The sequence below is a fragment of the Pseudophryne corroboree genome, assembly GCF_028390025.1.
Source record: "Pseudophryne corroboree isolate aPseCor3 chromosome 3 unlocalized genomic scaffold, aPseCor3.hap2 SUPER_3_unloc_1, whole genome shotgun sequence".
In the NCBI taxonomy this organism is placed as follows: domain Eukaryota; kingdom Metazoa; phylum Chordata; class Amphibia; order Anura; family Myobatrachidae; genus Pseudophryne; species Pseudophryne corroboree.
Genome location: NW_026967493.1, coordinates 3457246 through 3478769, shown reverse-complemented (window position 1 = coordinate 3478769; position 21524 = coordinate 3457246). Strand labels below are relative to the sequence as shown.

Genomic DNA, 21524 nt, shown 5'->3' with positions numbered 1-21524 from the left:
TTAAATTTTGTAACACTTCCGGACTGAAGCTACCTATTCTTGGGAACTTGTCTCTGTCTTGAACAGTCATTCTCTCCCATTCATCACATAAAGATTCGGTGTGAATTCCATATTTTTCACACATTACATATCGTGCCGACCCAACTGGTCGGTTCACAGAATCAACCTGAACCAGGGTTGATCGCCCCCTACCTGAGCAACTGGCCCCCATCGTCTGTAGGTGTTGCTTAGTCCTCCTTGGATTTTCTGTATCAAGGTTTTCAGCAAGCCTTTACAGACAACCAAATTACTCCGCAGTAGGCCGGCGGTGGCGGTTTACCGAGTACCCCACTCACTCGCCCACCTCGACCAATACGACCTGATCACACCGACGTGGTGCTGGCGTACTCGATACAGGGCCCCTATGGAACCTTCAGTTTACTGGAACATATGAGGGATACCCGCAGGACACTTACTCTTTCCAGTAAACGTTGGGGTTGTTAGATAGTTCCTGAGTGACCAGCGAACTTCCCTTCCAAAAATAAAAAATTACACAAATCACGTCAGAATGTACAAATAGCGTTTATGACCTTCGTACACAAATAGTACCGGTCAGGTTTACTAATGCACACAATTACGTGCGGTACAATCGTTCAGCACATAAGCAACTAATCTTATGTGCGGAGCGACCAGTGGAATCGAAAATTTCGGCTGCGAATTCCTTCAGCCAGAGCTTAATGGCCTATATGGGTTCTGCACCAACACCCCAGGCGTTGTGCCACTGGACTTTTATAGCGGACCTTTTTACCTTATGACCTCCTGGTCTTGTTCCTTATGACCTCCTGGTCTTGTTACCTTATGACCTCCTGGTCTTGTTACCTTATGGTCCGCTATACTCTAATGCTCAAATATTATTTAACCAGAGATGCCTCCCTGGCCACCGTATATGTCACTTATACGTATGTTCCTTAACGAGTACCCGACTTTCCTTTTGGTTCCACCTTAAAGTTATATAAACTTTTGTATACAAAACACACTCACTCAACACATGTACACTTTTGTTTCTATATCTATTTCTGCGCAGAAATTGTCTTCAGGCCAAGAGTGTTACCAATTAGGAGCAGGATCTGTTAAACTAAATTTCAGATTTTCCAAAAATAGATTTGCGTTATTTACCGCGTCGCGTTATCTACCGCTGTGCGTTACTTATCGCCTTTGCGCCACTTATCGCTTTTGCGCTACTTATCGCTTTTGCGCTAATTCAACTTTATCACAACTTGAGCTACGTGGGCGTAACCAGACGCTACGTTGCGTAATGTACGCTGCGTGCGTCCTGCCTTTCGGATTGCGTACACTAGTCTTTGTTAGCGACACGTGTACGCAATGCAAAGGATCCACCGTAACACAATATATATTTTATCAATGTAGATGATCCCTGATCATCTACCGCAATCCACACTGCACACTGGCTGCCTCGTCTCTCGGACAAGCCGTGTGTTGTTCTATTCTTTAACTATTACCTCTATTTATTAAATAACAGCAAATCTCCTTTTAGCCCTTTCTATCAACTATAAAATTTGGCAAACAGGAATAGTGATATACGAAAAATGAAACAGAAATGCAGATATATGCGTGCGTACGCAAGACAAAAGACAAATAAACAGTTTTAAAAAGACACAAGCGTTTTGTTCTTACTTCCGGTTACCGGATTCCTTCAGCACTCTTTACCTAAGTGAAGCAGACGCTTATCCCGTCAGCAACTGCGAGACAACCTCCCACCCTTTTGCTGGGGGATAATGTCTGCTGATCTACCTAGTGCAGATGTGAAAAGGATCGGACGAGTCCCCAATTGACAATGCTAAATTCCTATGTCGTATAAACAACCCTTATGAAGCTAAGAACACTGTACGCTGTTTACTTAAGAAATACCGTAATGGTACGCTATTTGCGTAACGATCGCTCAGCCGTAGGCGAGACGCTCAAGCGTCACGTTCGCTCACGGCCCAGCGATCACAGGACACGTTATTGGTTATGTCTAGGGGAATGATTCGCTATGGCGTAGCATACACTCGAGACCACGAGGAGGTCACCAGCGATGCAGACGCTCACAACACTATACCTTGATATTAAACCTTATACCGACGAAACACACAGAATACCTTTAATGTGAGTACAGGGTGTAAATGCAACTTTGTGTAGCCTGACTACCTACAAAGCTGTTTGAGCGTCACCGACGCTCAAGTGAACACTTAACACTATAGTAAATACACAGATACTGTTTTAGGGTTCCAAAGCCTATTATCTGTATTATATCTAGTATACTTGTAAAAGAGTAACACAGTACAAATGATACACTACAATATAACAAAGACTTCCTAACCAAACACCTAACTAAGGGATAAACTACAATACTATCCTGGCCTAACACAATACAATACAATACTATAAAGTTTAGTCTAGGGGAGTTACGAGAGAGAAGAGAAAATAGAGAGAGAGAAATAGACACAGAGGGAGAGAGAGGAATTGGCTCACAGAAAGACAATGATTACGGAGAGAACTTACGCACAAAGGGTATGATCGCCTGCGCCTCGATATCCAGCTCCCGATTATCAGCAGATAACCGTTGATGAGAGAGTGAGAGCTGGATGTGGTCGGCCTGCCTATTTATGCCCCACACACAATGCAATCTCCTGGTCCTACAATCCTTCAGTTTATTGGACACAGGAATTCGGCCCTGTACTGTAACCAAAGGTCATAGGTTGATTCATACAGGTGGGCTGTGCTGAGTTTAAACGGCTCAGGTGGGTGGGAAACTGGGTTTCCCGCCGCATACCTGAGTATGGGTAAATAATAGAAATGGACATAAACTTCTTATGTTCATAACTATTCGCACGAGCGATTAATACGCTCCAAACCAACACCGGAATATTGCTAATTAAATACTCTTCCGATGGGTACCAAATACTGCTGTATGACTCCTGTTAGACCCTTCGTACAATACAAAGAGGGATTCCTCCGCTCAGGGACATTCTATCTAAACCAAACTTACAGAAACTATTGAGGGGAACATGATCTATAAACGACATTAATTGTGAACTTTTGTAACGAATGAGTCGCACGCTACGATCACATAAACTCTACCGTAAATGCGCATACTGCGCGTGCGAGTGCACGCTATTGCGGGTATGCGCTTCCACGGGAGAGCGTACGCATGCGCAGCACGGACCAGTGTGCGGTGCAAATATGGCAGTGTGCATTGAGACATTTTTTCTGACTTCGACAAGGTGCACCAAGTGATCGAACCCTCTGGAGCTATTGGTGTCCAGTAGCCTAAGAAGCAGAGCCTTTAAATTAAGAAGTAGGTCTGACTTCTCTCCCCTCAGTCCCACGATGCAGGGAGCCTGTAGCCGGCAGGTCTCCCTGAAAATAAAAAAGCCTAACATAAAGTCTTTCCAGAGAAACTCAGTAGAGCTCCCCTAGTGCGTGTCCAGTCACTCCTGGGCACAGAATCTGAGGTCTGGAGGAGGGGCATAGAGGGAGGAGCCAGTTCACACCCAGTCAAAGTCTTTTTAGTGTGCCCATGTCTCCTGCGGATCCTGTCTATACCCCATGGTCCTTTTGGAGTCCCCAGCATCCTCTAGGACGCAAGAGAAAAAATAAGAATTTACTCACCGGTAATTCTATTTCTCGTAGTCCGTAGTGGATGCTGGGAACTCCGAAAGGACCATGGGGAATAGCGGGCTCCGAAGGAGGCTGGGCACTCTAGAAAGATTTATGACTACCTGGTGTGCACTGGCTCCTCCCACTATGACCCTCCTCCAAGCCTCAGTTAGGACACTGTGCCCGGACGAGCTGACATAATAAGGAAGGATTTTGAATCCCGGGTAAGACTCATACCAGCCACACCAATCATACCGTACAACTCGTGATACTCTATCCAGTTTAACAGTATGAAAACAACTGAGCCTCTCAACAGATGGCTCAACCATAACCCTTTAGTTAGCAATAACTATGTACAAGTATTGCAGACAATCCGCACTTGGGATGGGCGCCCAGCATCCACTACGGACTACGAGAAATAGAATTACCGGTGAGTAAATTCTTATTTTCTCTGACGTCCTAGTGGATGCTGGGAACTCCGAAAGGACCATGGGGATTATACCAAAGCTCCCAAACGGGCGGGAGAGTGCGGATGACTCTGCAGCACCGAATGAGAGAACTCAAGGTCCTCCTCAGCCAGGGTATCAAATTTGTAGAATTTTGCAAACGTGTTTGCCCTGACCAAGTAGCCGCACAGCAAAGTTGTAAAGCCGAGATCCCTCGGGCAGCCGCCCAAGATGAGCCCACCTTCCTTGTGGAATGGGCATTTACAGATTTTGGCTGTGGCAGGCCTGCCACAGAATGTGCAAGCTGAATTGTATTACAAATCCAACGAGCAATAGTCTGCTTAGAAGCAGGAGCACCCAGCTTGTTGGGTGCATACAGGATAAACAGCGAGTCAGATTTTCTGACTCTAGCCGTCCTGGAAACATATATTTTCAGGGCCCTGACAACGTCTAACAACTTGGAATCCTCCAAGTCCCTAGTAGCCGCAGGCACCACAATAGGCTGGTTCAGGTGAAACGCTGACACCACCTTAGGGAGAAACTGGGGACGAGTCCTCAATTCTGCCCTATCCATATGGAAAATCAGATAAGGACTTTTACAAGACAAAACCGCCAATTCTGATACTCGCCTGGCAGAAGCCAAGGCCAAAACATGACCACCTTCCACGTGAGATATTTCAGATCCACGGTTTTTAGTGGCTCAAACCAATGTGATTTTAAGAAACTCAACACCACGTTGAGATCCCAAGGTGCCACAGGGGGCACAAACGGGGGCTGAATATGCAGCACTCCTTTTACAAATGTCTGAACTTCAGGTACTGAAGCTAGTTCTTTTTGAAAGAAAATCGACAGAGCCGAGATCTGTACCTTAATGGAGCCCAGTTTTAGGCCCATATTCACTCCTGCTTGCAGGAAATGCAGAAATCGACCTAGTTGAAATTCCTCTGTTGGGGCCTTTACGGCTTCACACCATGCAACATATTTCCGCCATATGCGGTGATAATGATTTGCTGTAACCTCTTTCCTGGCTTTAATAAGCGTAGGAATGACTTCCTCCGGAATGCCCTTTTCCTTCAGGATCCGGCGTTCAACCGCCATGCCGTCAAACGCAGTCGCGGTAAGTCTTGGAACAGACAGGGCCCCTGCTGTAGCAGGTCTTGTCTGAGCGGCAGAGGCCACAAGTCCTCTGAGATCATCTCTTGAAGTTCCGGGTACCATGCTCTTCTTGGCTAATCCGGAACCACGAGAATTGTGTTTACTCCTCGCTTTCTTATTATTCTCAATACCTTTGGTATGAGAGGCAGAGGAGGGAACACATAAACTGACTGGTACACCCACGGTGTCACTAGAGCGTCCACAGCTATCGCCTGAGGGTCTCTTGACCTGGCGCAATACCTCTCTAGTTTTTTGTTTAGGCGGGACGCCATCATGTCCACCTGTGGACGATCCCACTGATTTACAATCATTTGGAAGACTTCTGGATGAAGTCCCCACTCTCCCGGGTGGAGGTCGTGCCTGCTGAGAAAGTCTGCTTCCCAGTTGTCCACTCCCGGAATGAACACTGCTGACAGTGCTAGTACATGATTTTCCGCCCATCTGAGAATTCTTGTGGCTTCTGCCATTGCCATCCTGCTTCTTGTGCCGCCCTGTCGATTCACATGGGCGACTGCCGTGATGTTGTCTGACTGGATCAGCACCGGCTGGTGTAGGAGCAGGGATTTTGCTTGACTTAGGGCATTGTAAATGGCCCTTAGTTCCAGAATATTTATGTGAAGGGAAGTCTCCTGACTCGACCATAGTCCTTGGAAGTTTCTTCCCCGTGTGACTGCCCCCCAGCCTCGAAGGCTGGCATCCGTGGTCACCAGGACCCAGTCCTGTATGCCGAATCTGCGGCCCTCCAGAAGATGAGCACTCTGCAGCCACCACAGAAGAGACACCCTGGTTCTTGGAGACAGGGTTATCAAGCGATGCATCTGAAGATGCGATCCGGACCACTTGTCCAACAGGTCCCACTGAAAGATTCTGGCATGGAACCTGCCGAATGGAATTGCTTCGTAAGAAGCTACCATCTTTCCCAGGACCCGCATGCAGTGATGCACCGATACCTGTTTTGGTTTCAGGAGGTCTCTGACTAGAGAAGACAACTCCCTGGCTTTCTCCTCCGGGAGAAACACTTTTTTCTGGACTGTGTCCAGAATCATCCCCAGGAACATTAGACGTGTCGTCGGAACTAGCTGTGACTTTGGGATATTCAGAATCCAGCCGTGCTGGTGCAGCACTTCCTGAGATAGTGCTACTCCCACCAACAACTGTTCCTTGGACCGTGCCTTTATTAGGAGATCGTCCAAGTACGGGATAATTAAAACTCCCTTCTTTCGAAGGAGTATCATCATTTCCGCCATAACCTTGGTAAATACCCTTGGTGCCGTGGAGAGTCCAAACGGCAGCGTCTGGAATTGGTAATGGCAATCCTGTACCACAAATCTGAGGTACTCCTGGTGAGGATGATAAATGGGGACATGCAGGTAAACATCCTTGATGTCCAGAGATACCATGTAATCCCCCTCGTCCAGGCTTGCAATAACCGCCCTGAGCGATTCCATCTTGAACTTGAATTTTTTTATGTATGTGTTCAAGGATTTCAATTTAAAATGGGTCTCACCGAACCGTCCGGTTTCGGCACCACAAATAGTGTGGAATAGTAACCCCGGCCTTGTTGAAGTAGGGGTACCTTGATTATCACCTGCTGGGAATACAGCTTGTGAATTGCCGCTAGCACCGCCTCCCTGTCTGAGGGAGCACTCGGCAAGGCAGATTTTAAAAACCGGAGGGGGTGGAGCCGCCTCGAATTCCAGTTTGTACCCCTGAGATACTATTTGAAGGATCCAGGGATCCACCTGTGAGCGAGCCCACTGATCGCTGAAATTCTTGAGGCGGGCCCCCACCGTCCCTGGCTCCGCCTGTGGAGCCCCACCGTCATGCGGCGGACTTGGAAGAAGAAGCGGGGGAGGACTTTTGCTCCTGGGAACCTGCTGTTTGTTGCAGCCTTTTTCCCCTACCTCTGCCTCTAGACAGAAAAGACCCTCCTTTTCCACGCTTGTTTTTCTGGGTCCAAAAGGACTGAACCTGATAAAATGGCGCCTTCTTAGGCTGTGAGGGGACATGGGGTAAAAATGCTGACTTCCCAGACGTTGCTGTGGAAACTAGGTCCGAGAGACCATCCCCAAATAATTCCTCCCCCTTATAAGGCAAAACTTCCATGTGCCTTTTGGAATCTGCATCTCCTGTCCACTGGCGAGGCCATAAGCATCTCCTAGCAGAAATGGACAATGCACTTACTTTAGATGCCAGCCGGCAGATTTCCCTCTGCGCATCTCTCATATATAAGACTGAGTCTTTGATATGGTCTATGGTTAGCAGAATCGTGTCTCTGTCTAGTGTGTCAATATTTTCTGACAGTTTATTTGACCACGCAGTGGCAGCACTGCACATCCATGCTGACGCAATAGCTGGTCTAAGTATAATGCCTGAGTGTGTGTATACAGACTTCAGGATCGCCTCCTGCCTTCTATCAGCAGGTTCCTTAAGGGCGGCCGTATCCTGAGACGGAACTGCCACCTTTTTAGACAAACGTGTGAGCGCTTTATCCACCCTAGGGGGTGTTTCCCAACGTGACCTATCCTCTGGCGGGAAAGGGAACGCCATTAGTACCTTCTTAGGAATTACCAATTTTTTATCAGGGGAAGCCCACGCTTCTTCACACACTTCATTTAATTCCTCTGATGGGGGAAAAACTACGGGCAGTTTTTTCTCCCCAAACATAATACCGTTTTTTGTGGTACCTGGAGTTATATCAGAAATGTTTAACACCTCTTTCATTGCCTCAATCATGCAGTGAATGGCCTTAGTGGGCATTAGATTAGACTCATCGTCGTCGACACTGGTGTCAGTATCAGTGTCGACATCTGTCTGAGGTAACGGGCGTTTTACAGCCCCTGAAGACCTTTGAGACACCTGAACAGGCACGAGCTGAGAACTCGGCTGTCCCACATTTGGCATGTCGTCAAATTTTTTATGTAAGGAGTCTATACGTGCACTCATTTCTTTCCATAAGCTCATCCACTCAGGTGTCTGCCCCGCAGGGGGTGACATCCCTTCCAAAGGCATCTGCTCCGCCTCCACATCATTATCCTCATCAAACATGTCGACACAGCCGTACCGACACACCGCAGACACACAGGGAATGCTCTAAACGAGGACAGGACCCACAAAAGCCCTTTGGGGGGACAGAGTGAGAGTATGCCAGCACACACCAGAGCGCTATATAATGCAGGGACTAACTGAGTTATGTCCCCTATAGCTGCTGTTTCTATATAATGTATACTGCGCCTAAATGTAGTGCCCCCCCTCTCTTTTTTTACCCTTTTCTGTAGTGTAGACTGTAGGGGAGAGCCAGGGAGCTTCCTTCCAGCGGAGCTGTGAGGGAAAAATGGCGCCAGTGTGCTGAGGGAGATAGCTCCGCCCCTTTTCCGCGGACTATTCTCCCGCTTTTTTCTGGAATCTGGTAGGGGTATTTACCACATATATAGCCTCTGGGGCTATATATTGTGGTATTTTTGCCAGCCAAGGTGTTTTTATTGCTGCTCAGGGCGCCCCCCCCCAGCGCCCTGCACCCTCAGTGACTGGAGTGTGAAGTGTGTATGAGGAGCAATGGCGCACAGCTGCAGTGCTGTGCGCTACCTTGGTGAAGACAGAAGTCTTCATGCCGCCGATTTTCCGGACCTCTTCTTGCTTCTGGCTCTGTAAGGGGGACGGCGGCGCGGCTCCGGGACCGAACATAAAGGCTGGGCCTGCGGTCGATCCCTCTGGAGCTAATGGTGTCCAGTAGCCTAAGAAGCCCAAACTGGCTGCAAGCAGGCAGGTTCGCTTCTTCTCCCCTTAGTCCCTCGCTGCAGTGAGCCTGTTGACAGCAGGTCTCACTGAAAATAAAAAACCTAAAACTATACTTTCTTTCTAAAGGCTCAGGAGAGCCCCTAGTGTGCATCCAACCTCGGCTGGGCACAAAATCTAACTGAGGCTTGGAGGAGGGTCATAGTGGGAGGAGCCAGTGCACACCAGGTAGTCATAAATCTTTCTAGAGTGCCCAGCCTCCTTCGGAGCCCGCTATTCCCCATGGTCCTTTTGGAGTCCCCAGCATCCACTAGGACGTCAGAGAAAATGTAACTGCAGTGGCCACTAATTTCAACTATCCAGCTATTAGACCTGGTAGGAAGCAGCGCTGTGTATAACCTGACTCCAAGGTGAGATATACAGGGAGACAGAAACCAGTGTTCCCGGAGACCTGCAGAGATTTGTAATGGCTGCCCAGCGTCTCTGTGAAGGAGGAGAAGCTCAGGGCGGGAAGACCTCAGCGGAATGGCGCCCTGGGATGGGGTAGGGGCCGCTGAAGAAGTGATACTTCCCCTTGCTGACATCCACTACCGGTTCCCTGGCCTGTTAATAAAGCTCTCTCATCGCTTTATTAGCACGGTTAGCACCGCCAGTCCATCTCCCGTGACCGGCGTTATAGGACTGCCGCAAGAGGGAACCTGCAGTACCTATCCCCATGAGTCCGGTTTGCAGTTGTCCGGGGTGCCCCTGCTAGTAGAAGGCTGTCGGGTCCCGCCAAAATCACCAAGCAGTGGCTGGCATTGCGGCACTAGTGGGGGTGATGGCGCAGCAGCGCTGGCGTCCAAGGGACTACCTAGCGCTGCTTGTGCAAGGTAAAAATTTAAAATAAAAGTAAAAAAAAAAAAAAAAAAAATGAAAAGCTTGGGCTGCACCATGCAGCCCCCTGTTAAACGGTGACCAGCTCCTGCTGGCATCAAACAAAAACTGAAGGCGGGGTATGAGGGGAGAGGGGTCCAGTGCATCCTGGAAGGCTCAAAAGCTTTGCTGTTCGATGCCTGAATCCTGGTCTCCACCAAGCATACCCCAAGGTTAACCATGTGGAAACTATGGACCCTGAAGAAGAAACAGTCTCTAAAGTTTTAAAAGCCACTGATAGGGTCTTGATAGCAAAGCAATGTAGTAATAACCTGGAGGTGTGTAAACGCACCCTCTACCTTCTGATGTTGGGAACGGGTGTAAAGGGGTCACTCCGTTTCCTCCGGTGCCTAGCTATGTTACTTTGTAGCTGCACTGTTATCACTTAGCTCCACCCGTACTGAGTTATTCCAAGAGCCCCAGCTTCCCGTTGTGGGGTCACAGCAGTGCAACTTGCCATTCGACCATCAAAATGTAATAGTATTGCCTCCCAGAAGCGGGACATACCTATACACCCTGCAGGTAGATGCAAAAGACCATCATAGAAACATAGAATTTGTCGGCAGATAAGAACCACTTGGCCCATCTAGTCTGCCCCTTTTTTTTTATATATTATTTTTATCTCTAACCTTATTTGATCCTTATTTCTTTGTAAGGATATCCTTATGTCTATCCCATGCATGTTTAAATTGCTCTACTGTCTTAGCCTCTACCACCTCCGATGGGAGGCTATTCCACTTGTCCACTACCCTTTCTGTGAAATAATTTTTCCGCAAATTTCCCCTGAACCTCCCCCCCTCCAGTCTCAGTGCATGTCCTCGTGTCCTATTGCTTCTCTTCATTTGGAGAATGTTTCCCTCCTGGACTTTGTTAAAACCCTTGATATATTTGAAAGTTTATATCATGTCCCCCCTTTCACTTCTCTGTTCCAAACTATACATATTGAGATTTCTTAGTCTTTCTGGGTATGTATTGTGATGTAGGCCATGCACCATTTTAGTTGCCCTCCTTTGTACAGTTTCTAATGTATTAATATCCTTTTGAAGATATGGCCTCCAGAACTGAATACAGTATTCTAGATGAGGCCATACCAATGACCTATACAGTGGCATTATTCTTTCTTTCTGCTGCTGATTCCTCTCCCAATGCAGCCAAGCATCTGACTAGCCTTCCTCATTGCCTTGTTACATTGCTTACCTGCCTTTAAATCATCTGAAATAGTGACTCCTAGATCCCTTTCCTCCTCAGTAGTTTCCAGTATAGTGCCATTAATACTGTATTTAGCTTTAGGATTTTTGAGACCCAAGTGCATAATTTTGCATTTTTTGGCATTAAACTGTAATTGCCAGACTCTTGACCATTCCTCTAGTCTACCTAGATCCTCAATCATTTGTTTTACCCCACCTGGTGTGTCTACCCTGTTGCATACCTTTGTGTCATCTGCAAAAAGCCATACTTTCCCTTTAATGCCATTTGCAATGTCACCAATAAAGATATTAAAAAGCACTGGTCCAAGTACAGATCCCTGGGGTACTCCACTGGTAACATTTCCCTCCTGTGAATGCACTTCATTTACTACAACTCTCTGTTTTCTATCCTTCAACCAAGATCTTATCCATTCAATAATCCTAATATCCAATCCCAAACTTTCAAATTTATTTAGCAGTGTGCGATGTGGAACTGTGTCAAAAGCCTTACTAAAGTCTAGATAAGCTATATCCATGGCTCCACCTTTATCCATCACTTTAGTCACACAATCAAAAAAGTCAATAAGATTTGTTTGACATGATCTCCCCCCAGTGAATCCATGTTGTTTGGGATCCAGTAAATTGCCGGATTTGAGATAATCTACAACTCTTTCTTTTAAGAGTGTTTCCATCAAATTTCCCTACTACTGATGTAAGACTCACTGGTCTGTAGTTGTTTGCCTCTTCCTTGCTTATACTTTTGTGCAGTGGGACTACGTTTGCTCTTTTCCAGTCCCCTGGAATTACTCCTGTAGCTAATGACTGGTTGAATAATTCTGTCAATGGTGCTACCAGCACCTCTTTAAGTTCTTTTAGTATCCTTGGATGTATCCCATCTGGCCCCATAGATTTGTCCACTTTCAGCTTTGAGAGTTCTGTTAGGACCTTCTCCTCTGTAAATGTACTTGTTTCATTTTCCTGAATATCCCTGCAACTTAACTGTGGCCACTTCCCCTCTCTTTCAGTAGTAAATACTGAGCAAAAATAATCATTAAGATGATCTGCTATTAAATTGTCTCCTTCAACAAGACTCCCAGTGTCCGTCTTTAGTTTTATAATTCCGCCTTTTGTTTTTCTCCTTTCGCTTATATACCTAAAAAAAGTTTTGCCTCCTTTACCCACTGACTGGGCCATTTTCTCCTCAGCCTGCGCCTTTGCACATCTGATTACCTTCTTTGTCTCCTTCTGTCTAACAAGATATATCTTTTTGTCTTCATTATTTTGTGTCTGCTTATATTTCCTAAAAGCCATCTTTTTTGCTCTCACAATATTTACTACTTCTTTTGCAAACCACACTGGCTTCCTTTTCCTTGTGTTTTTCCTAACAGTTTTGATACAAAGGTCTGTTGCCTTCAATATTGCACATTTTAATTTTTCCCACCTCTCCTGCACTGTTTCCAAGTTCCTCCACTCTGCCAAAGAATCGCTTACACATTTTCCCATCCCTACAAAATCAGCCTTCCTAAAATCCAACACCTTTGTTTTTGTATGGGACGAGTCAGTCTCTGTCTTAATGCTGAACCATACTGCTTGATGATCACTGGATCCCAGGTTTTCACCAACTTTTACGTCCGATAATCTGTCTCCATTTGTAAGTATTAAGTCTAATATTGCGTCTTTCCGAGTGGGCTCCCTCACCAATTGGTGGAGGGATGCTCTTTGAAGGGAATTTAAAATGTTCCTACTTCTAGTGGAACTAGCAACAGACACCTCCCAGTTTACATCAGGAAAAATAAAGTCTCCCATGATTATTACCTCTCCTTTTAATGCCATTTTAGTTATGTCCTGCAATAGGTTCTTGTCAAGTTCCTTTTCCTGACTTGGTGGCAAGTATGGGCTGGTAACACACAGTGATATGTAGGAGCTGATGGCTCCTGATGTATCGATACACAAGAGAGTGTCGGGAGGAGACTGGTCAGATCTCTGGGCTGGTAACACACAGTGACATGATGTGAGGGGAAGAGCAGTATAATAGGGGCTGATGGCTCCTGATGTATGAGATACACCAGAGAGTGTGGGGAGGAGACTGGTCAGATCTCTGGGCTGGTAACACACAGTGACATGATGTGAGGGGAGAGCAGGAGTATAATAGAGACTGATGGCTCCTGATGTATGAGATACACCAGAGAGTGTGGGGAGGAGACTGGTCAGATCTCTGGGCTGGTAACACACAGTGACATGATGTGAGGGGGAGAGCAGGAGTATAATACTTACATACTTAGTGATTATTACTCACTTGTGCTGATATCTGTAGGGATTTCTTCCTCCTTACACAGCTGATCACCCCCCACATACTTCTCCTTTTCCTCTTTTATATTTTCTACTTTAATATTAGTAGTAAAGGCTTCATCCTAAACAATACACAAAATAATAAAATAAAACTTCAAAAGTGTCCAATTTGTTTCATTGAGACTCTCAGTTACTCTACAGATCACACCACACTGGTATTTGGTGAGACCCCCAATTCCACCTACCTGACCCTCCTGTGGGACACTGTGATTCTCCTCTGTATGATCCTGGGAATACAGAGGACGGGGACATCTCTCTGGGGTATTCCTGTTACTGGCCCCATCTGTAGGAGACACACAGTGACTGAGTACATTGTATATATGTGATTATCAGATGATGTGTATCTAGGTGGCCCCCATATCTGCTCTCTCCATTACACTACATGACAGTCTCCTCTTACCCAGTGATGTGAGGGGCCGGTGATTCTCCATCATCACGTCAGCCCTGCCCTGTTTTATGTCAGACACAGAGGGAAAGTTAGAGAGACAGGGCAGGCAGGGAGCATGTAATACTTATTTGGGATGCAACCATTATGGGGACAGTGATATTCTCCTTAATGTCACTGTTGGCAGCAGTGTGTCGGCACTTTGATGATGACAATGTTAACATGTTACATAAAGCCCTGTAACGGTGTCGGCACTAGAAGTGTGTATTACAGAACTGTGATTACTCCCATTCTAAAAACAAAACAAAATTCTGACCCCAACTCTCTCTCATACTACCGTCTCCTCTCTCAGCTCCCATGCCGCTCCAAGCTACTTGAGAGACTTGCCTGCACTCATCTCACACACTTTATATCACACAACTTATTGGACCCACTTCAGTCTGGATTTCATTCCCAACACTCCATAGAGACAGCACTGACTAAAGTAGGAACTGCTAAGTCTAAAGGCCATTACTGACTTATCATTCTTCTAGATCTCTATGCTGCTTATGACACGGTTGACCACTCTCTTCTCATACAAACACTACAATCCCTAGGTCTTCAAGACACAGCCCTTTCTTGGTTCCTATCCTACCTACCTGTATCTAATTGCGCCTTCAGTGTCCATTTCTCTGATTTCACCTCCTCTTCTCTACCTCTATCGGAGTACCGCAAGGCTCAGTATTAGGTCCTTTGCTTTCCTCAATCTATACCATATCTCTTGGCAAACTAATCAACTCTTTCGGATTTCAGATGATCCTCAAATATAACTATCCTCCCCAGATTTGTCACCATCTGTATTGGTCCGTATCACTGAATGCCTTTCTACCATTTCCTCTTGGATGTCATCTTACTACCTCAAACTTAATATTTCCAAAACAGAATTATTTATATTTCCACCGACCAATAGTATTTACCAAACTGATATCTCTATCACTGTTGAAAACTCAACAATCATCCCTACCCCACAAGCTTGCTGCCTAGGTGTCATCCTTGACTCTGAACTGTCCTTTGTTCCCCACAATCTAAGTCATGTTACATACATCTAACGTACATATATCCAAACTACGACCATACGTTACACAAGACATAGCAAAAACTCTAATCCATACTCTCATTATCTCTAGCATTGATAATAGCAATAGTCTTCTTACTGGAAAAACCGAAAAGAGACTCTCACCACTACAATCCATTCTGAATGCAGGTAAGTGTTGTGTGAGGAACTGCCACACTCGTTATATAGAACTTCTATATGCCGGTAGCTGCTATTGAACAATTAGTGAGTGTACTATAATCACCCACTCTAGGAAATACAGAATAAAATGGACTGTTCAGCGCACACCTAGACTATAGTATACAGTAACAGGATTTGTAATTATAGTACTGTGTTGCATTCAAATCAATAACCACAATGAATAGAATAAAATCCAAAATTATTTATTTAAAATCAGGATTTTGGTACTTACCGATAAATCCCTTTCTCCGATTCCACAGGGGACAATGGAGAGCCGTTACAATGGGGGATATAGTAGGCAGTAACTGGGAGCTGGCACTTTAAAACTCTAACACTGTGGCTAGCTCCTCCCCTACTATGTCCCCTCCAAGCCAGTCTACGTTAAACTGTGCCCGAGGAGAGCTGGAAGAGACCAACAATAAAATAGAGGAGGTTAACGAAGCCATGTAAACTAGGACAACACTAAAACAAACCTGGAAACCTATTAGAAAAAAGGTTAACCTGAACAAAACAAGCAGTCACACAGTGACCTGCAAACCGTGAAGTGAAAAAAGGAGGAAACAGCGCTGGGTGGGTGTCCATTGTGCCCTGTGGAATCGGAGAAAGGGATTTATCGGTAAGTACCAAAATCCTGATTTCTCCTTCATCCACTAGGGGACACTGGAGAGCAGTCACAATGGGGACGTCCCAGAGCTCCCACGACGGGAGGGAGAGCGCTGAGAGTCTTGTAAAACCGCTCAGCCAAACTGTGATGCAGAGGCCGTAGAAGTGTCAAACCTGTAAAACTTGACAAACGTATGTCGGCCCGACCAAGTAGCAGCACGACATAGAGTAGTCATGGAGACCCCGCAGGCGACCGCCCACTAGGGCCCTACAGAGCGCGTAGAGTGCGCTGAAATTGAAGACTGACGCTCTCGCGAAGCAGCCAAATAAGCTTGTCTGATGGTCAGCCGAATCCATCGGGACAACGTCTGCCGGGCAGCATCATACAGAACAAATGAGGAGTCCGACTTCCGAATAGCCGATGTCCTATCCACATAGATCCAACGATCTCGAATCCAGAGAGTCCTCCGAAAGGGCCGGAATCACAAGTGGCTGACTGATGTGAAAATCGGACACCACCTTCGGTAGAAAAGACATGCGAATACGGAGCTCAGCCCCATCTGCATGAAATACCAGGTAAGGAGGTCGGCAAGAGAGAACACCAAGTTCCGACACCCGTCTGGCCGAAGCCAGAGCCAGGAGAAGGACCACCTTCCAGGTGAGATATTTCATCTCCACCGACTCCAGAGGCTTAAATAACGAAGACTGCAGAAAAGAGAGGACCAGTTTGAGGTCCCATGGTGCTGTCGGAGGGCGAAAGGGAAGCTGTATTCTTAGAACCCCCTGAAAGAAGGTCTGAACTTCCGGCAGCAAGGCCAATTTCTTCTGGAAGAAAAACGAAAGAGCAGAGACCTGAACCTTTAGTGAACCCAGTCGTAGCCCTGCCGAGAAACCCGCTTGCAAAAAACTGAGAAGGTGGGCTAAGCAAAAAACTGAAGGAGAAAACTCTCGACGTTCACACCAGGCTACATAAGCCTTCCAAATGCGGTAGTAGTGAGACAATGTGACTGACTTTATAGACTGGAGTATCGTAGGTATAACCGTACGAGGAATCCCCTTCCTTTTCAAGATGGCCTTCTCAACAGCCATGCCGTCAAATGTAGCCTGCGTTAAGTCTGGATAAAGAAAAGGACCCTGTTGTGGCAGATCGTCTCGTAGTGGCAGGGGCCAAGGCTCTGCTACTGACAACAGGTGTAGGGCGGAGTACCAAGTCCTGTGCGGCCAATCTGGATCCACCAGGAGGACCAGCGTGTCTTCTCTCTTGATGCGTTGCAGAACCCGAGGCAACAACGGGAAAGGAGGAAAGAGGTAAACGAACCGGAAATTCCAAGGAGCCGTGAGGGCCTCCACGGCCGCCGAAGCCCACGTCCGAGAGTAATACAGAGGCAGTCGATGGTTCAGGTGGGACGCCATGAGGTCGATCTGTGGTCTTCTCCATTGGCGGACCAGCTGACAAAACACCTGGGGATGGAGTGACCACTCTCCCGGGTGCATGTCCTGTTGGCGGAGATAATCGGCTTCCCAATTGTCCACTCCTGGAATGAATATTGCCGACAAGGACAGAGCATACTCCTCTGCCCAGAGGAAGATGTTGGTGACCTCCCTTATCACTGCACGACTGCGAGTGCCGCCCTGACGGTTGATGTATGCTACCGTCGTGGCGTTATCGTACTGAACTCCGACTGCGCAGCAGGTGATGTGCCTGAAGTAGGGCGTTGTACACTGCCCGTAGCTCAAGAATGTTTATGGGGGGTGCAGATTTGTGAAACTACCAGCGCCCCTGAAACCGATGTTCGAGGGTCACCGCCCCCCAGCCTCGCATCTGTGGTGAGAGTCCAATCCCAAACGCCGAACCGCCTACCTTCCAATAGAAGCGTCGACTGGAGCCACCAGAGGAGCGACAACCGTGCTTTTGGAGACAGTGTCACCCGCTGATGAAGGAATAGATGAGACCCTGACTACTGATGTAGAGACACAGTTGGAAAGGTCGAGAGTGGAAGTGTCCGTATGGAAGAGCTTCGAATGCAGCTATCTTCCCCAGAAGGCGAATGCACAGATACTTCGACACCGTCGGGTATCAGTGTACCAACCGTACCAGAGTCTGAAGAGAGAGAGGATCTTGTCCCGAGGAAGGAAAACCTTCTGACGGACTGTGTCGAGAATCATCCCCAAGAACAGCAACCGTTGTGAGGGGCATAAGTGAGACTTCGGGAAGTTCAGGATCCACCCGTGCCGAATCAGAAGGACCTGGGTTATCCGAATATTCTGAAGCAACAGGTCTGCAGAATGCGCCTTTATTAGCAGATCGTCCAGATAGGGGACAATCGTCACACCCTGCTTCCGAAGTAGGGCCACCATGATCGCCAGGACCTTTGTGAACACTCTGGGAGCAGAAGAGAGACCGAACGGAAGGGCCTGGAACTGGAAATGAGCATCCTGTATCGCGAACCAGAGAAAAGCCTGATGAGGAGGTCAAATGGGAACATGTAAGTATGCATCCTTGATGTCTAAGGACGCCAGAAACTCGTTTTGCTCCAACCCAGCAATAACAGACTAAAGGGACTCCATCTTGAACTTGAATACCCTCAAAAACGGATTGAGATCCTTCAAGTTCAGAATTGGCCTGACCGAGCTGACCGGCTTCGGTACGAAAAACAGGCTTGAGTAATAGCCCCGTTTCCGATGATGCGAGGGAACAAGGATCAGTACCTTTGCGGACAGAAGCTTCTGAACCGCAGCCTGCAAGGCTACTCTTCTGTCGTCGGAAACTGGCAAACCCGTGGTGAAGAAACCCTGAGGCGGCCGGGTTTGAAAATAGAGCTTGTAATCGCAAATGACGAGATCCCTGACCCAAGCATCTGGACAGGATTGTACCCAGGCCTCCCTGAAATCCCACAGACGAGCTCCCACCCTGTGGTCTCCCAGGTGGGAGGGAATCCCATCATGCGGTGGAGGACTTAACGTCTGACTGGGCGGAGGCTATGGAACCTCTGCCCCGACCCCTATGGCCACGGGAGACAGAAGCTCCGCCCCTGGCCTCGAAACCTGGAAGGGGCACAAAAGGACCGAAAGGAAGGACCTGTATAGGGCCTCAGAGAGGCTGGAGCAGCAGAGGGAGGATAAGTGGACTTACCACTAGTGGCCTCCAAATCCTTTCCGAATAGGACCTCTACCATAAAGGGCAACGCTTCTGCTGCCCTTTTGGATTCAGCATCCGCCTGCTACTGCTGCAGCCAGAGAGCTCTGCGGGCCGAAATTGCCAAAGCGGAAATCCTAGCTCCGAGGATACAGACGTCCTTGGAAGCCTCGCAAAGATAAAGGGCTGATTCACGAATGTGTTCTGCCAACGGTATCAGTTGATCCGCAGGCAAATCGTCACGAAGTCCAGAGGACAATTGTTCCGCTCAAGCTTCCATCACCTTCAAACAGGAGTTATCTGGGGCTGTGATGAGGGCTGAGCAGATGGCTCCGACCCACAATACTCACATAGAAGGGGATTTTCAGACTGTCCCTGGGTGAATTTTGCAGAACACTTCTGACATTGGAAAACCTTCTGTGCTGCCTTGAAGCCCTTTCCAGCCATGGCAGCACCTGTCACACACACACACACACACACACACACACACACACACACACACACACACACACAGCAAAAGGCAGAAGGGGAGGGAGGGGGGGAGAGCAGGAAGAAGTGCAGCCACAGCAGCCCTATGAATCCTGCACGCTACTGTGCAGTGTCAAGGCACAATCAATAAATTACAGGTGCTTCACATGATCCCTTAGCGCCCCCAGTCCCGACTGAAACTGCTCACTGCGTCCAGGGATGAAGCCGCTGAGTCCCCCCCTCTCTGCGATGTTTTTGCAAAATGGCCATCAGCGCGCGCTGAGCCAGCGGGGCTGTAGAGAGCTGAGAGCCAAGAGCAGGATTAAGCTCCGACCCCCCCCCCCCCCCCCCTCCGTAATGGCGCCTCTATCGTAGCCGTCCTATATCCCCTGCCGAACGGGGGGGGGGGGGGCTGTCATACTTACCGCTGTCCTGCTGCCAGAGTCTGAGTCTTCCGCTGATGGAGTGGCCCCGACATGCAGCGGTGTCCGGCCAGCTCCGGAGAGTTCAGTGTCTACTTCAGCCGGGGACCATCCCAAGCCGCACGCAGCCGCGATGGGACCCCGCCGGCAGCTCCCGCGGTGCAGACTGGCAGAGGCAGAGCTGCCAGTCTGTGAAGAAAGTAGAAAAAAAAAAAATTAGAGAGAAAAACCCAAGAGTGACCAGCTCCCTTGGGCACAAAATAAAGACTGGCTTGGAGGGGGGACATAGTAGGGGAGGAGCTAGCCACAGTGTTAGAGTTTTAAAGTGCCAGCTCCCAGTTACTGCCTACTATATCCCCATTGTGACTGCTCTCCAGCGTCCCCTAGTGGATGAAGGACAAATACTGATAAAAATAAGTATATATTTCATATATTTATACTATGTGTTCTGGAGTACCTAATACTGGTACAGACCATAAAAATAAGATCCAAAAGCATCAACAGGATATGATTATCTGGTTCCGTGTATTGGAAAGGGATTGCTGGTTCTGTCGGGGGATACTTGGTTCCAGCACCGCAGACTTCTTACTCCTGGTTTTCACCATGATGTCCTGAAACCATATATCAAACTGATCTCCGGTTCTACTAACATCATGCTGGGCGGAAGAAAGGTGTCACGGCTATAAGTACAACGGTGAACTGTGGATTGTTTTTGTATACCAGTAATAGGTACTCCAGAACACACAGTATAAATATATGAAATATATACTTATATTTATCAGTATTTTAAATAAATAATTTTGGATTTTATTCTATTCACTGTGGTTACTGATTTGAATGCAATACAGTACTATAATTACAAATCCTGTTACTGTATACTATAAGCTAGGTGTACGCTGAATAGTCCATTTTATTCCATTCTGAATGCAGCGGCGAGGCTAATCTTCCTCGCTAGACTTCATTGTCAGCAGACCCACTCTATCAGTCCCTCCATTGGTTACCGGTATTCTACCACATTCAATATAAATTACTTTTACTCACACACAAGGCCATTACCCAAACTACCGTACATCAACATACATCACTTCTATTATCTCAAAATATCCCCCAACCCGACCGTATCACTCTTCACAAGACCTGCGTCTCTCATCCACACTCATTACTCGCTCCCATTCATGTAGGACATTCTTTGGGCTGCACCCCTGGGATGCTCTACAACGTACAATAAGACTCTCCTCTAGTCTCCAAACCTTCCCTAAAAACTCACCTCATCAGGCAGCTTATCAGATTCCAGAACCGCTCACATAACCTTCATAATCTTTCCTATCCAATTACATCCCCACTGTACAGTCCACACATATTTTCTATTTCTTCGCTTTCCCATCCTCCTGACCCCTGGCCAACATCATCGGGTGACCTTATCATACAGCCCACCAGGGACCTTTGCAATCTGGTGGATAATTATGCGATAGATAGCACCTATCCTTGTGTGTCAATGTTTATTTCCAGGAGGGGACAGAACAAGGTTATAAGGTGGTGTTTGGTATCCAGCTGTAGGGTATATTAAGGGAAATATTCCGGTGTTGGTTTGCAGAAGATCGCACGCTCCTGCGAATAGTTATGGGCAGGAGCAGAATATAAATATTAACTGTATTTACTGCACATTTGTTATGCGGCGGGAACCCAGAGGAGACCACCTGCAAGTGCACCTGAAACAGACATCGGTCCACCTATTCAAACCGACCTATGACCTCTCCTGTACTGTAAATGACCATCCCTGGGTCCAATGGACAAAGAGATTACAGTATCCA

General features: G+C 47.3%; 1 protein-coding gene across 3 annotated transcripts in view; it reads right to left on the bottom strand.

The window, feature by feature from the left end:
* LOC134983124 (oocyte zinc finger protein XlCOF6.1-like) overlaps positions 1 to 21524 on the bottom strand; it is a 51706-nt gene that overhangs the window by 22543 nt on the left and 7639 nt on the right. For 2 of the 3 annotated variants that reach the window (XM_063948855.1, XM_063948854.1), the window contains exons 5-6: positions 13612 to 13709; positions 13374 to 13488 (exon numbers count right to left, since the gene is read on the bottom strand). In XM_063948855.1, coding sequence (XP_063804925.1) covers positions 13374 to 13488; positions 13612 to 13709 — 213 coding nt within the window. Of the gene's footprint in view, positions 1 to 13373; positions 13489 to 13611; positions 13710 to 13826; positions 13892 to 21524 lie in introns of those variants that run through there. The other variant, XM_063948856.1, reaches the window with a different exon arrangement.